The sequence below is a fragment of the Macrotis lagotis genome, chromosome 3, assembly GCF_037893015.1.
Source record: "Macrotis lagotis isolate mMagLag1 chromosome 3, bilby.v1.9.chrom.fasta, whole genome shotgun sequence".
Classification (NCBI taxonomy): domain Eukaryota; kingdom Metazoa; phylum Chordata; class Mammalia; order Peramelemorphia; family Peramelidae; genus Macrotis; species Macrotis lagotis.
Window position 1 is genome coordinate 294,270,444 of NC_133660.1, and position 17,051 is coordinate 294,287,494.

The 17,051-nt window shown below is 50.2% G+C and overlaps 2 protein-coding genes across 2 annotated transcripts; one reads left to right on the top strand and one right to left on the bottom strand.

Annotated features, from left to right (window-relative positions):
• Positions 1–278: 278 nt before the first annotated feature.
• BTBD18 (BTB domain containing 18) lies at positions 279–16,045 on the top strand. Its single transcript, XM_074231469.1, has 3 exons — positions 279–375; positions 2,638–2,818; positions 14,166–16,045. Exons 2-3 carry the CDS (start codon positions 2,695–2,697, stop codon positions 15,968–15,970), a joined length of 1,929 nt encoding a protein of 642 aa, XP_074087570.1. The 5' UTR covers positions 279–375; positions 2,638–2,694; the 3' UTR covers positions 15,971–16,045.
• Positions 16,046–16,107: 62 nt separating this feature from the next.
• Positions 16,108–16,910, bottom strand: SELENOH (selenoprotein H). The gene is made up of 3 exons (XM_074231470.1): positions 16,715–16,910; positions 16,448–16,593; positions 16,108–16,311 (listed from the first exon to the last, which is right to left on the bottom strand). The coding sequence occupies exons 1-3, from the start codon at positions 16,834–16,836 to the stop codon at positions 16,214–16,216; spliced, it is 366 nt and encodes a 121-aa protein (XP_074087571.1). The 5' UTR covers positions 16,837–16,910; the 3' UTR covers positions 16,108–16,213.
• Between the last annotated feature and the right edge of the window lie 141 nt (positions 16,911–17,051).

Here is a 17,051-nt window from a genome sequence, read left to right on the forward strand (position 1 = left end):
TCGAGTGGCGAGGCGTCGGCGGCGGCGGCGGGGAGAGGGGGGAGGAAGGCACGTGGCCACCCCGAGCCGCGTGGCCCGCCCCCCCCCCGGCCTGCAGCCCCCCCCGCCCCCCCGCCCCCCCGCCGCCCCTGCACCATGTGAGCCGGCCCACGTGGCCGCGACGCCCCGCCCCGCCCCCGGCCGCGCCCGCACCATGTGAGCGCCCCCCGGCCGCGACGCCGCCGAGCGCCCGCCCCCGCCGGCCTCCCAGGCGCCCCCGCGCGCCGGGGCCGCGCTCCCTACCGCGCCCGGCGTGGCTCCCGGGCCCCGCGGCGCCCCGGGGCGGCAGGCGGAGCGCGAGCGGCGCCCCAGGAGGAGCGGGCCCGGGCCCTCGAGGTGAAGCGCCCGCCGGACCGGGGGAGGGAGCTGGGGGAGCGCGAGGCGGCCGGGGCCCGGGGGGGGGGCGGGGGCGGCGCCCGGAGGCCCGGCGGAGGCCTCGCGCCCCAGGGACGGGGCAGCAGCGCGGGCGGGGCCGGGGGGGCGGGGTGAGCAGCGCCGGGAGGTGCCGAGCCGCCTGTGGAGCAGGGGCTGCCCCCGCGGGCGTGCGCCCCACCGACGTGCGCCCCACCGACGTGCACCCCCCCACACAGACGTGCACCCACACACACAGACGTGCACCCCCACACACAGACGTGCACCCCCCCACACAGACGTGCACCCCCCCACACAGACGTGCACCCACACACACAGACGTGCACCCCCCCACACAGACGTGCACCCCCGCTCAGTGCGCCCCCGCTCACGTGCGCCCCCACAGACGTGCACCCCCGCTCACGTGCACCTCACACACAGACGTGCACCCCTGCTCAGTGCACCCCCCGCTCACGTGCGCCCCCACAGATGTGCACCCCCGCTCACGTGCACCTCACACACAGATGTGCACCCCCGCTCAGTGCACCCCCGCTCACGTGCGCCCCCGCTCACGTGCGCCCCCACAGACGTGCACCCCCACTCACGTGCACCCCACCGACATGCACCCCAGAGAGCACACATGCACCCCAGAGACCAGACTTGCACCCCCACACACAGACATGCACCCCAGAGACCAGATGTGCACCCACACACACACAGACATGCACCCCAGAGACCAGAGTGCACCCCCACTCACATGCACCCCCACAGACATGTACCCCCACTCACATGCATCCCACCGACATGCACCCCAGAAAGCACACATGCACCCGAGACCAGACATGCACCCCCCACAGAATGCACCCCCACAGGTACGCCCCCAGCACATAGACACGCAGTCACACCCCCACGTGACACCCCCCCAGAAGCTCATGCTCAAACTCACATGGGGACACCCCACCTAGACACCCAGACTCATCCAGGCCCTACCCAAAGGCGGCCCCCCATCCCGTCACCCACAGCCCTCTGGCCTCTGGGGAGCAGCTGCGCCTTTTCATTCCGTCCCCCAACAAGCCTCTGGAACTTAGATGTCAGTTGGCACGGGCCCCCTGGGGGGTGGAGGTGCCAATAGAAGAGTCGGGGACACTTGGGAGGTCTGTGTCTATGACTGTCTGGGTGTGAGGGAGACGGGACCTGAGCCTGGTATACAGTAAGTGCATAATGTCTGAGTGGCCTCCCGAGCTAGAGCAGAATGGGGACGTTGGAGACTGGCACTGGACAGTGACTTCTTAAGTGGAGAACCAGTCAAGAGGACGGTGGGCAGAGCAGCCTCTTTGCTGTCGGCCCGTGGGGAGCAGCCCCGTTCCTTCCTGGCAGGGTCTTAGCTGTTTCTGTGCCTCAGAGCAGGCCGGGGAAGCCTCGGGATGAACCTCTTCCCAGAAGAATGGCTTTAAATGCCCCAAATGAGAGACATGGGATTCTAAAGTTATTAGTGAAATACAGTGATCAAATATCGTATCTAAGCAGATGTGTGGACCCTGGATAAAGATTGGTGCCCGCTAACATTCCAGGTGACTCCTCCTGGGACTTGCTTGGCTTGGCCCAAACACCCTGCACCCCCTGCTGGCTCGTGCAGACATGCCAGGCTGAACCCACCCAAGGGCAGGGCTGGCTCTTAGGACAATTCAAGTGGCCTTTCCAAAGATTCCTTTAAGGTCCATTTGTTTGGAAAGGCTGCCGGGTACCCAGGGACTTCTTTGTGAAGGATGAGGTGGTCGAAGCCCAGGGTGGTCAGATCGGGAGTTGAGTTTATTTCCTGCCGTGTATGTTGGTGAGGGGCATCTCCGGCAGCTGGACCCAATCCCACTGATTGTAGACCACCAAGCAATCTCTTATCTTTAGAGGCCATTGGAATTAGTGGAGTTCGGATTCAGGAGAGAAACCCTGATTCGATTCCCGGGTTGGGGGGGGGGGCAGAGGACAAAACTTTTATCTGATATCTGACTGGGTTGTTGTAGGGGAACAGCAGTACATTGCGAGTTGTTTTCTCCCCTCAGTGCTTCTTAATTAAAAAAAAATAGATGAAGCCTAACCAAATCTCTGAAGTACCATGTGTGGGAACAATATAAAGACTGACAAATTGCCTTCTGTTGGGGGTGGGGGAAGGGAAGTAAGAATACGGGGAAAATGGTAAAACTCAAAAACTGAAAATAAATAAAATCTGAAGTACCGTGTCTTATTCACCAGGTACTTGATTTGTGAACAGAGACAAACAGACAGACACGTGTGCTTGGGGTTATCACCATGTGCTCTCTTGAGAATCCCAAAATCCTCTACAGGAACCCCAGGCTCCTCCGCTTAGCTTTTCTGCAACTCCATCACCAGCAGAGGAGTGGTATTTTCTGTGATGTTCTTTTGCAAGCAGAAGGTAAGAGGCTGGTTGGTAGGGTAGAAAAACCCTTTGGGGATGAACTTTGGGCAAAGGAGGACTCTGGGCAAAATCACTGAATTGGAAAGTTGGAAGGGACCTCAGTGGCCATCTAGTTTGTCTTGTATCTGAAGATGCTTGGCACATGACCCCTAAAGACCTCTAGTGAGAGGCACCCACACTTCCTGAGGCAGCCCATTTCATTTGGGGTTAGCTCTAATTATTACAATGTTTTTTCTAGTTTTCTTCCCAGCTTCTACCTAGTTCTAATTTGGCCCTTGGGGTCAAGCAGAACAAGTGATACCTGTAGATGACTTTTGTACCTGCCCATCCAGCCCCCTAAACGCCCCATTTTTTTTTCCTCTTCTAGATAAGCATCCTTGTTTCTTCCACTGATCTTCATTAGATTAAGTTGAGCTTGAGTAGAGCCCTGAGATTTAGATATAAAAACAAAGATAGTCCTGGTCCTTAAACCACATTTTACATTTTAATGGGAAAGAGATCCCTTTGTCCACAGTTAGAGAATAGGGAATGAGGGGCGGCTAGGTGACGAAGTGGATAAAAAAAAAGAGAGAGAGAGAGAATAGGGAATGGTGCCATAGGAGAATAGGTTACCACACTCTCTCCAGGGAACAGTTTTGATCCTGGATCTAGAACCAGTGGGGGAAAAAAAGAAAGGCTCAGAATATGGAGAGGAGGCCTTGGCCGGAGATGAAAGAGTCAGCGGCTAGGTGGCATAGTGGATAAAGCACCGGCCCTGGAGTCAGGAGTACCTGAGTTCAAATCTGGCCTCAGACACTTAATAATTACCTAGCTGTGTGGCCTTGGGCAAGCCACTTAACCCCATTTGCCTTGCAAAAAAATCTAAAAAAAAAGTGAATCATGGGGCAGCTAGGTGGCATAGTGAATAGAGAACTGGCCTTGGAATCAGGAGTTCAAATCAGACACTTAGTAATTACCTAACTGTGTGACCTTGGGCAAGTCACTTAGCTCCATTGCTTTGTTAATGAAGAAAATCTGCCCTTATACAGATCTGTAGTTGGAAAAGGGAGTATTTTAATAGGCAGATCATATCTTAACATTTATTATAAAAATACTTTTGAAATTAGCACCCTTTCCCCCCGCCAGGGTTTTTTGAACCCTTGAAAGAGGTCCACCAACCATGCTGCTCTAGGGGATGGTCTAACTAATGGGCTGTGAGTCTGACCCAAGCTGCATCCAGTGGGGCTGACCCCTTCCTGGAGGCCACACTCAAGTAGCCCAAGATAGCCTTAGCACTTTGGACTGCCACATCACCCTGCTGACTCAGCCTCAGCTTGTGGTCCACTAAAATCCTCAGATCTTCCGTAGAACAATTGCTGCCTAATTACATATCTTCCTCCCCTTGGACTTGTGAAATTGGTTTATTGAATCCAATTATGAGAGTTTCCATTGAATTTCACCTTATTAGAGCCACCTGAAGACTCTAGCCTATTAAAAATCATTTTTGAGCTTGACTTTTAGCTGTGTTAATTTTCCCAGCTTTGTTGTTATCTACAAGTTTGAAAAGGCATGCTATCTTGCCTTTATCCATGGCATTAATAAGTATGTTCAACATCCCAGGGTATGGCAGAATGGAACAAATTGAGGATTGGAATCAGAAAATCTGGCTTTAAATCCTAGCTCTGCTACTCAATGCCTTTAAGCTTTCTCTAATAGCTTAGCCTAAACTAAGATTTTGGGACACTCTGAATATGAAATGAAGGGCCTAGCAAAGACGACCCACAGCACTCCACTGGAGACCTCTTGCCAAGAGACACCAAACCATCAACTGTTGTGATTCTTTGATTCCAGTCATTCAATCAATTACAGGTCTGCCACAAGAATCAGATGAAATATTTTATCAAATGCATTGCTCAGTACAATGGACGAACTGGGATTTGGAGTCAAGAAAACCTGAGTTCAAATCCAGTCTGAGACCCTCATAGATTAATAAAACCTTAAACACCACCTTCATCTGTAAGAGAATATTCATAGCCCCTTTCTCCCTAGATTGGTGGGAGGATAAAATGAGATGCCATTGGACCAGCCCTGTAGAAATGTTAGTGAGAGGGGCGGCTAGGTGGCATAGTGGATAGAGCACCAGCCTTGGAGTCAGGCATACCTGGGTTCATATCTGACCTCAGACACTTAATAATTATCTAGCTGTGTGGCCTTGGGCAAGCCAGTTAACCCCACTGTCTTGAAAAATCTTAAAAAAAAATGAAAAAAGAAGAAATGTTAGTGAGAGCTACAAAATCTAGGTAAAGGCCAGTTCTAGCATTCTTTTGTTTTCCTAGTCCTGACAGAAAAGGGAAGATGGTGAACATAACATAGTTTGTTCTTAATGAAGCCCTGCTGGCTCTTTGGATCTGCCCATTCCTTTTGCAGATGCTCATTAACCATCTCTTTAATGACCCTTTCTAGAATATTCCCAGGACTCAAAGTCAAGTCACTGACCTCGAGTTTGTTGGCTGTTCTCTTCTCTGTTTTGAAGAGACCGTTGCCCTTCTCCAGGACTTCAGTTTCTCCATTCTCACCAGTCTTTCAGAGATTACTGACATTGGCTCAGGAATTATATGACTTTCCTGAGTTTCAATTCCCTCTTAGACGTGTTTGTTCCTTCCTCTCCAATCTAGAGGTCATTCATTCTCCTTCGCAGAGAAAAACAAGCAAAATCTTCATTTTGTCTTTCTTGCTATCAGGTAGCATCTTTGCACCCATCCCAAGCAGCTCAGCTATCTCTTCTCTCTCTTTCATGACAGCTCAAAAACAACAACAAAACCCCTTTTTGTTTTTGTCAGTACTCAAACTGGCAACCTCAATTCTTTCTGCGCTTTAGCACCCTAGAGACTATTGACAGAACCTTTTGTGTGCATTCTCTGGGACCTTTCCTTACTTCTTTCCTCTAAACAGCCATTTTCAAAAGTTAATTTTTTAAACTAATTAATTTTGGAAATTGTTAAGTGGATATGTTCCCAGTATTTTTACATTGGTCTCTTCACACAGCTCCTAATTTTCCTCCTTATTTGAATTTTTTTCCCTTTCTATCCACAGAATTTCCTAATCTTCCTTCCCAGGCTGACTATAAAATTTGAGTCCTTGGGATGCTACCTATATTTGCCCTGAAAACTGCTAGCAGATTTTGCTGGTAGAGTATGGCTATCTTTCTTCTCCTTCCTCGTCAGCTCTAGGGAAAAAAAGTGGTCAGGTAGTTTCCTAAGGTTCCCACATCTCCACCTCCTTAAATCTAAACAGCCCTGATTGAACACCAAATCCAGAGTAGAATTTTCCTTTTGGTGAACCCTCTACTTTTGAAGACAGGCTAAGAAAGGTGGCCTGCTAAAAACTGATATCCTATTGTCTGATTCTTGCTATCTCTTATACTTTATGTTTCTTCCTTAAGGATATGATTTCTCTCTCATCACATTCAGTTTGGATCAATGTATACCATGGAAACAATGTAAAGACTGACAAATTGCCTTCTGTGGGGGAGGGAAGTAAGATTAGGGGAAAACTCAAAATAAATAAAATCTTCAAGCAAACAAAAAAAAAAGAAGAAAGGTAGCCTGCTTTTCGTAGAGAGAGAGATGTCTGGATAAGTAAAGTCACCCATAGCTCAACTTGAGGCCAGACTTCTCTTCTTTCTCTATGTGTGTATGTGTGTCTAGGATGCCTGTAGCTTGCTTTAAAGATAAAATTGCCAGTTTCTTCAATCTGATGATCATTGACAAATGTTTTATTTTTGTTGTTTGCAAATTGCTGACTTTCTCTGATTCCCTCCCCCAATAGTAACAGCAACAATAATAATGATAATGTTATCTAGTGTTTTAAGGTTTATAAAGAAGTTCATCTTTTCTCATTTGATACTCAACAATCCTGTGAGAAAAGTTATATATTTTGTTCATTTTTACAGATGAGGAAACTGAGTTACCAAAAAATTAAATGCTTTCCTAGGGCCTCTCAGCTAATAAGCATCTTAAGTCATGAGTTGACCTCAGGTCTCCCTTTCTCCAAGCCCAGCCCCCCATCCATTAAAACACAAATTATATCATTTCAGTTTGCCCCTACATTCATTTTAAAGCAATTTTATTTTTAAAACTTTTAATATAAAAACCAAAACAAGCATTTCCATGTACATAACAACACAAAAATATCCCATTTCATTTTGCTTCTTTTTTAAAAGTATGTCCATACCAACTTTCAAAACTATCCTGTTTGTCTGTTTCCTTCTGAACTTTGTTCTATTCTATCCATTTAAGAAATGTTTACTGTTTGTTGTTTTGATATTGAACAAATCCAATTCCCCCTTGTTCCCTTATTCCCATTTCATTGCCCCCACTTCAGCATGCCCACCCCTCCCTTTGTGTTCTCTGGAAAGACTGCTTCCTAAATAAGAAACTTGTTTTTATCTTAACCCTTTTCCTTTCTCACAGAGTCCATCTTCTTGTCCTCATGGACATTTGGGGCCCTCTTGATAGAGCATCATTGGTCCTCCTTTGCTGCACTGATCCCCTTTCAGGCTCCCTGATGATATTCAAGATGGCAACATCAGATGCTCCTTGCTCCCCTTTGCCATGTCCCTCTACACTCTTCCTTTACCAACATTAACCTGTCCTGGGAAGCTTATTCAGTCCATATATATATATATAGGTGACCGTGGGCAAGTCACTTAACCCCACTGCCTTGCAAAAACTAAAAAAACCAAACCCTAAAACACATGAAACTAGACTCATTGTAAAATAAATACCCCTAAATCATGGAAGAGTGGTGGGTTTTCAGCATTAAAAGTATCTGTCTTTTAAAAGTCAATTTATAAAATTACCAAACTGTATGTATTAACAGGAACCCACATATATATATATATATATGGACTGAATAAGCTTGATATATATATATATATATATCACCCAATTAAGAGTCTAAGATTCTTAGACCTCTTACCTACCAACCTACTAGACATTTTCCTTCCTCAGTGAGTTCATCTTTTTGTCTTTTCCTCACTTCCTACTCTCAGACTGAAGGACTTCAAAATACAAGTTTATAAACATCCAAACTCTTGAATTTGATGTAATTCTACATCATCCTGTTTACATTTTATGTAAGACTGAGGTTACAGCTCATGTTCACTCTCTTCCCATTCCTTCCTCCATACTTTTTAGACTTTTTCCCATACACCCCAGTTAGGAGAAATGTCAGGTACTACCTTATTTCTCCTTTTTGAAGTAGTGTATTCCTTTTATTCACCCTTTTCTTTCTCCTTTTCAGAACAGAACCAACCCTCCATCTCTCCTTCCCAGGTCCTCTGTTCTTCAGATTTTACTTTCTCAATACCCTTTTAAAGACTCCAAAGTTCTAAAGTTTCTTTTCCCCATTCCAGTCTTAGCATTATGTTCTGTAACGCCCTTTTTGATGCTCCAGTTACTTTCCCTTTCTAGATTCCTTCAGACTTTCTGTTTGGGTTTCAGAATGCTACTTTTCTTGAGAAAGTTCTCTATTCCAAAGGGCATTTCCTGTGTATGGAGAATTATATTTAATTCTGCAGGTTAAGTTAGAAAATAACCTGTAAGCTTGTCTCTTGCCTTTTAAAACATTGTACTTACAACATCTCTCTTTTTTAAAGTGGGAGCTGCCAGGTTTCATGATGGCCCTGCCTAGCTCCTTGATTCTAGAACTGTTGACTTCTGGCTGCTGAGAGCTCTGGATTTTGGCAGGGAGGTCTCTTTCAGGCGGTGATGAGTGGGTTCCTTTGCTCTGTTTCTGATCCATCTAGGCAGTTTTCAGATGTGGTTTCTTGGATTAGAATCTCAGTTTTTCTTTTAAGATGATGCATGGCTTTTAGGAAGAATATTGATTCATAAATTATTTCCTTTTGATCTTTTTTTTAGGTCACCTTTTTTAATATCAGTTATTTTACTTTTTCTTTTTTCACTCACTTAGTTTAATTCCAATATTTCTTGCTGTCGCTGGAGTGGATAATTTCCTGTTTAACACTTGGTTTTCAGGGAGTCCATCCATCACTTGGCTAAAGTTTACCACTTTTTCTTCTAAGCTATTTGTTTTTTATCTCTCACTTCTTTTGGATATTAATTGTTAAAATTAATTATTTTACTCTACTGTTATAACAGAATTGTTTATTTTTATTTTTATAGAATTTTTAGATTTTTGCAGTCTTTGGTTTACTTACCTCTCAAGTTTTCTGGTTTTGTAGAAGGCAGGCTTTGCCTCATGTGTACTTTTGGATAGAATGGTTGATCCTCCTTGGTCTTATTCTAGTTACCCAACCTCTGAACAGGGACCTTAGAGCCCTGGGGTCATCTGTTCTGACCCGGAGTACTGATTGGTACTATTCCCTGAGACTTCAGAAAGAGAACCTTGCAGCCCTGAAATGTTTCTGCTCTTGCTCTGGGAGGCCGTGCTTGCCTAAGCCGACTCTAGGCTTATGTTCCCCTTCCCTCTTCCCTATTGCCCAGGGGTTGCTAGTTGATTTTTTTTCTCAAGTTCTTGGGGAGACATACTCACTTGGAATAGTTGTGAATTTAACAATCAACAAGAAATTGATAAACGCTTCAGTATATAAAGAACAATAAAGAAGTATAAAAGACTGTGGGTTCCTGTTAATACATACAATTTGGTAATTTTATAAATTGACTTTTAAAAGACAGATACTTTTAATGCTGAAAACCCACCACTCTTCCATGATTTAGGGGTATTTATTTTACAATGAGTCTAGTTTCATGTGTTTTAGGGTTTGGTTTTTTTAGTTTTTGCAAGGTAATGGGGTTAAGTGACTTGCCCACAGTCAGCCAGCTAAGTATTAAGTGTCAGTGGCTGAATTTGAACTCAAATCCTCCAGACTCAAGGACCTATGCTCCATCCACCATGCCCCTTAGCTGTCCCATCTAGTTTCATATGTTAAGATGAAAACTTAAACTTTAGTGAATAGTAACATACAGTTACACAAATGCCTTCCCTCAAGTCTGCATGTACCTTTGCTCTTTTTTTAAGAATTTTTTTTTAATTTCATGAAGATTATACCTTCTTTTCCTCCTTCCACATTGAAAAAGTAAGAAAAACAATACCCTGGTTACATACATTTCACTGGATTTCTTGATTATTATTTGGTGTGGATTTTGCTGGAGTAGGTCTGTGGGAACCTAGTTGACCAAACCCCATTCAGGCTGCCATTTTGGCTGGAATTGCCTACCTCATTAATCTCTAGTCAGTTATTCGCACTATTCTTATTCCTTTAATTCTAAAATTTTCCCTCATGTGATCATAAGATCATAGATCTTGGGTTGAAAGGGACTTCAGAGATGATCTTGTCTAACCCCCTTATTTTACATATAAGGAAACTAAGGCCTAGGGAAGTTAAATGAGTTGCCCAAGGTTACAAAAGTACTAAGTGTTGGAGATGAGATTCCACTGAATCACAGAATATGATGATTGGAAAGAACTTCAGGGGCCATCTCATCCAACCTACAACCATTTTCATATCCAACTTATTATTCAATCATTTTTCAGATGTATCTAACCCTCTGTGACCCCGCTTGGGTTTTCTTGGCAAAGATATTGGAGTGGTTGACTATTTTCTTCTCCAGCTCATTTGACAGATGAGGAAACTGAGGCAAAGAGGGTGAAGTGACTTGTCCAGAGTCACACAGCTAGGAAGTGAAGCTGAATTTGAACTCAGGAATCCGCAGTCTTCCCAACTCTCTAGGCCTGGTGTTTTGTGCTCTCTGCCACCACCTGGTGGCCACAACTTCTAATTCCTGAGCTGCTACAGACCTCTCTCCAGTGACTGGAACCTTCCATCTCGGGAGGCATCATTCCACTTTTGGATAGCTCCAGGAGTTTAAATGATTGGACCACTAACCAAATTTTCTTCTCCATTTTCTACCTTAATTGTTCCTCATTCTGCCTACTGGGGCCATGTGGAATAGATCTCATGCTTCTTTTTCATGAACACAATGAAATATCCCCCCAATTCTTCCCTTGTTCTTCATAAAATGAGGTTGAGCCTTCATTTTCTTGGTTACCCTTCAAATGTAGAACCAAGGTATCTCCTCCAAGCTTAGATCCTTGACCTTAGTTTATCTTCTAGTGCTGGCCTACTCTCTTCCTTTTATGCTATCCTCCAGTACCATACCTTAGTTATGGGCATCATCATACCATGCCTCAATGAGACCTTTGAGGGCAAAATTCCTTTTCTTGCTTTAGGGCTTTTAGTTCCTTGTAGTGATTGCCCAAACTTTGTGCATTTATGTACTGATACTGGAGGCCAGGGATTTTTCTACTAGTTTCTTTCTTAAATTTTATCTCCTGCAAACTTCTGGGGATCTCAATGTTCTTCTTTTGTTATAATTACTTTTTTTGTGGTAGATATGTATACATATGTATGGTTTTCTCCTGATCCATCTTTTTTTTGCTTAAAACCTTTCTGCTTATATTTGTAGGATACCAGACAAATGTTCTTACCAACTCTTTCTAGGTCCCTCCATCCCTGGACAGAAACCTTTTTTGATGTGTTAAGCCATGATCCAGAAATCCACATCCCTTTGTCATACACCATCATCTTAGCCAACTGTTCACTTTACAAATAAGTTTTCCTCTTCTTTATCTCTTGCTTTCAGTAGCCAGAAGTGAGGTAAACACCACCTGTGTCCCCTGTGGTCCCCAGTTTCTTGCCCAAGACTTTGTAATCTTTATGATCATTTGTGCCCACAAGAATCACCAGGGGTGGGGAATAGTCACGTTTGTACAAGTCTTGGAAAGTTCTCTATTATGACGTAGATGAGTGCCCCAGGAAGACAACAGACTTCTCAGTTGTTCTTATGTCAATAGATGATTGTTTGAGTTTCCTTCAGTAGGTAGTCACCAACCAGATTTCTTTTTTTTACCTGACAGCTTCTGCAGCTCATCATTCATAGGAGTAAAAGTTGCTGCTTCTTCATCCATTTCCCTCCTCTTCAGGAAGAGGGTTCAATTTTATTTTTTAAGATATGAGGTATATAGTTATCTCTTCCAGTTTGCAACTTTCTCCATTGGGCCAGTATAAAAAATTAAATGGGAATTTTTTGGAAATCTTATAGAAGCCCTGGATGACACATGAAGCCCAGTACACAGCACAGAAGTTTAGAAACTCAGAACTGCATAAAATATATGATATCATACAGCTGTAAGGAGTTCCTACTTCGTATAGGTTAATGACTAATAATGATAGTTGATGTTTCTGTATCCCTTTAAAGTTGACAGAGAACTTCAGCTTTCAATCTCATTTGATCCCCTGGTAGGTCTTTGAAGTTGTCCCACAGCTAATTTGTGAAGCAGATTTCAAATCCAGATCTTCTGACTTTACACAGACACTGAGGATACTGCATTGCCTATTTTTACATTAAATTATATATATATATATATATACACACATATATATATTATTTAGCCTCACTATATTAATTACATTTCAAAATAATGTTGTAATGAAAGAAACATAAGCCTACGAGGCAAGAGTTTCAAATTTGGGTCAAAGTGAAGTCCTTTTTGAGTGACCTCACTGACCATCTATCTAGTCCAATCCATAGCCCAAGAATCCTCTCTAAAGCCTATTGCAATGGCTGTTTACCCATTGTTTTTATTTGTTTAATTTCAGTTTTTTATTGAACAAAATTTTTATTTTCTCTCCTTTCTGTTTCCATTCCTGTTCATTGGCAAAAATGAAAAAGAAAATTCTTATAATAAATAAGCAGTCAAGTAAAACAAATTCCTCATTTTGATGATCTTCCTATACTTGCAAGACAGATCAACTTCCTTAAGTCCTTCAGGTAAATTTTGGGGGGGGATATTTCTCTTTTTAGTTTTTGCAAGGCAAGAGGTTGTGATTTTCCCAGGGTCACAGAGTCAGGTAATTATTAAGTGTCTGAGACAGGATTTGAACCCCAGTCCTCCAAGATTGATATCCACTGCGCCACCTAGCTGCCCCTGGGGGGACATTTCTTTAAGCAACCTCTCATTACATGAGCTCAGGGCAGGTCACTGTCCAGGTCACCCTCCTCAGGATGTGCTCTAACTTGTCAATGACCTTTCTAAAACATGGCTGGGACTGTACACTACTCCAGGTGTGATCTGAGCCGGGTAAAGTCCATCCTCCCATCTGGATACTGGACCTGTCAGTACACCCTTTCTTAATCACCTATTAACAGACAAGCTTTTCACAGAGGTAGTCAGATTTGAGTTTGTGTCAGGCCTTCAAACTCTCCTAGGACCCTGGGCAGGGCACTGGACCTGTCACCTGTACAGTGGAGGTGATGATAATAATAGAACCACTCTCCCTGGGTTCTTGGCAGCTCCTTTATAAATGGGCTGCTCTCTCACCAAGTTGCCCCCATCCATTCCTTGGGAAGCTTGTGTTTGAATCCAGATTTAAGACTTACATTTTTCAGGGAGGAAGAGAAGCAGAAAAGAGGTGGAGTAGAAGGTATCTGGTAGGAAGTAGATAGATGAGTTAGTAATAAGTAAGGAGTCTTGGCAAGTAGAATTATTTATTTATACACATATTTATTATCTTGAGTTACAGTGAATAACAACAAAAGTCTCATAAGCATGCATGGTTCAGCAAAAACTTGTCTGAAAACGTCTGTCCTGTTAAACTGGTCATCCCTCTGGCAGGAAGTGAGTGGTGGTTCTCCAAGTTCTCGGCTTGGCATTTGTCCTTGAATTGACAGTCTTTCAAAAACTATTTTTCCCTTTATTACTGTTACATCACATAAGGTGTTCTTAGTTCTGCTCACTTCCCTGTTTCAGTTTGTACATCTGCTGAGTTTCCTCTGAACCCCTTTTGTCATTTTCTTTAGCTCAATAATATTCCATTATGTTCATCGTACCGTAATTTAAATGGTCCCAGAGAAAGCCCCTAAGTTCCCATTTTCTACTACTTTGAAAACAGATGTTAACAATATTTTTTGTTGACATGTGGGTGGGCTCTACTTTCTTTGATGTCATGGGGGTGGGCTCACAGTGGATGGGTTTTCCTGAGAGTTGTGTCTCTAAACAGCCTGGTCATGACTGGAGAGATGGTCTTGGGTGGTTCTCTCTGACCTCGGTGGTCCAGTTTTGTTCTGTTTGGCTCAGGGCTTTCCTTAGAAGGTTTGGGATGTGATGGGAGTGCTGGCCAGGAGTCAGCCAACCCGGGGCCCCACAAGTGTGCCTCCCTTCCAGCAGTGCAGGTCCTAGTGACTCCAGCGCCCCTTCCGCTTAAGACTCGTGGATGGGGTGTGTGCTGCCCACTGGCCAGCCCCGGCCCGGTGACACTGACCTGTCGCTTCCCCTGCAGGTGAGGCGGTCCCGGCTCACTGCTGCATCCTCTCGGCCTGCAGCCCCTTCTTCACCGAGCGCCTGCAGCGGGAGTGGCCGGCCCAGGGCCAGAAGGTGGTGTTGGAGCTGGGGGGCCTCAAGATCGCGACGCTGCGGAAGCTGGTGGACTTCCTCTACACCTCGGAGATGGAGGTCTCCCGGGAAGAAGCCCAGGACGTCCTCCTGGCCGCCCGCCAGCTCCGCGTGTCGGAGCTGGAGTCGCTGCAGCTGGAAGGTGGGAAGCTGGTTCGAGCGGCGCAGGGGCGACGCTTAAATCGGGAATGCTTGCAGCCTCCCGCCGGCGCCCCGATCTCTGCCCGGGTGGTGGGGCCCAGCCCCCCGCCCCGAACTCCGCAGCCCCCTCCCCAGGCAGCTCCTGCCCCCGGGGCTGGAAAGCCGAAGCTCCTGGGGAAAGAGGAGGGTCCTCGGGAGAAGAGCAGAGTGCAGGCCGCGGAGCCCGGGGCAGCGGCAGCGGGCCCTCTGGTCAAGGCGAAGGCCAGGATCTGCCCCCCACCCCAAGCCCAAAGCGCCTCGCCAAAGAGCCAGGCCCCCGGCCCCAAAGAGAACAGGCCGCCGGGCCCCGTGGCGGCCGAGCTGTTGCCGGCCAGCCCGCCGGTGGACGAGCCTCTGCTGCCCAGGAAGATCAGGCTGAGTCGCCCCAGGCTGTCCCCCGACGTGTGTCCGGCCCGGCCCCTGGGCGCCCTGCCCAGCGCGGCCCCCGCCGGCCGGCGTCTCTGGCGGCAGAAGACCTTCAACAAGGAGGCGGCGGAGGAGGAGCGGGGCCCGGGGAGAGCCGGCCTGGCGGCGGGGGTCCGCAGCCCTCCCCTGCCCCCCCAGAAGCGGAGCCCCGAGGCCCGGGCCCCCGGCCCGGACGCCGCCGAGGAGGGCCAGGTGGGCCGCGTCAAGCTGCGCAAGATCGTCAACGGGAGCTGCTGGGAGGTGGTGCAGGAGTGTCCGTCCCGGGCCGCCCTCGGGGGCCAGCGGGCCGCGGGGCCGGGCTGCGGACAGGACACAAGGGCCGCCGCGGACACGGACGCGGCCCCCGGCCCGCCGGCCGCCCCCGCGCCCCCGGAGCCGCAGCCCCCCGCCGGGGAGGGGTCGGGGCCCGCGCCGGGCCCGGGCCCCGGGGGGCCCTACGAGCCCCTGCCCCCGCTGCTGGGCGCGCCCCGAGAGCCCGAGGAGTCGGAGGAGTACCGGCTGAGCGGCGCCGCCGCGGCCAGCGAGCTGGAGGAGATCCTGGACTTCATGCTGTGCGGCTCGGACATGGGCCCCGCCGCGGGCTCCCTCGGGAGCACCCCCAGCTACGGCCTGCCGGGCACCGACAAGAGCTGGGCCGAAGCGGACGAGTGGTGCCTGCCCGACCTGCAGCTCTGGCCCGCCGACAAGGACCCGGGCCTCAGCCCCCTGGCGGCGCCCCGCGCGGCCGGGCCCCCCGCGTGGGCCTCGGGGCCCGGGGCCGGCAGCCCCCCGCCGGGCGGCCGGGGGGACACGCTGCTCTGCCCGCCGTCCCCCGGCTGTTTCCACGCGCCTTACGGGGGCCTGTCGCCCCCCTGCCCCGCCTGGGGGGACCCCGGCTACGAGAAGCCCCCCGTCCTGGCGGACGCGCCGTCCCCGGAGCCCGACGGCTCGGAGCAGCCGGGCCCTTCCCCCCGGAGCCCCGAGGAAGAGGGGGACATCGACGTGGGGGACTGGGCGGCCCAGGTGGAGCGGGCGCCCTGGCGCGGGCCCTCGGTGCGCCCCGATCCGTCCTCGGAGTCGGAGACGGAGGTGGACGTGCTGACGTAGCGGGGCCCCGGACCGGGGGGCTCGGGGGGCCCCGCTGCGGGGGGGCTGGCTTCAATAAACCCTGCGCGCCCCAGCCCTGTGCCTCGTCCTTGGGGGGGGGGGGTCGGGGCCCCAAAGAACCACGCGCTCACACCGGACCGAGGGGAAAGCCTTTATTGGCGCCGGGGCGGGGCGGGGGCTTCGGGGCCGCGGCGGGGCTTGGGCCGCGGCCCGTCATGGGCGCCCCGGGCCGGCGGGGCCCCCTCAGCCCAGGCGGGACAGCTCCTCCAGCACGCGGCCCGGCTCCGGGAACTTGAGCTTCCGCGGGGGGCCCTTGTGGAGGCCGCTCCACAGCTCCGCGCCTGCGGGGAGAGAGAGGGGCAAGAGTGGGGGCGCGCCGGCCCGGACCCCCCGGCCCCAGCCCCGCCCCGCGCCCAAGCCTAGCCCCGCCCCGAGCCCGGCCCGGACCCCCCCCCCCCCCCCCCCCGCCCCACTCACGGCTGCCGTCCGGCCGCTGCAGCGTCACCTCGAAGCTGCCCCTCCGGGGCGGGCCGGGGTTCAGCAGCACCGCCAGCCGCGGCCGGGCCTGGCTCAGCGCCTGGCTCAGCGCCTCGGCGTGGCGGGCGTACACGCGTCAGCTGCGGCTGCGGGGAGCGGGGCGTGAGCCGGGCCGGGGCCGTGGCCGTGGCCGTGACCGCGCCCCCGCCCGCCGCCCGCCCCGCGCCCCCCGCCCGCCCCGCGCCCCCGCCCGCCCCCCGCGCGCACCAGTGCTCGATGACCACGCGGGCCTCCGCCTCGCCGGCCCGGGCCGCCTTCTCGGGCCCCGCCGCCTCCGCCTCCCCCTCCGCCGCCGCGGCGGCCTTGCGCTTCCTCCCGCGAGGAGCCATGACACGTGCAGGCGGCCGGGCCGGGACGCGGCGCGCGCTCGGGGCCTCGCGGTCCGGGCCGCTGTGCGCAGGCTCCGGCCCCGCCTCCCCGGGCCAGGGGGCGGGCCTTCCGGGCGCTACCACCTCGTGCGGAGCGCGGGGGCCGAGCCGGCCCCACCGCTTGTGTCCCCCCACGGACATGGCACGGGCGGGGGCCGCGGGCGGGCGCGCGCTGC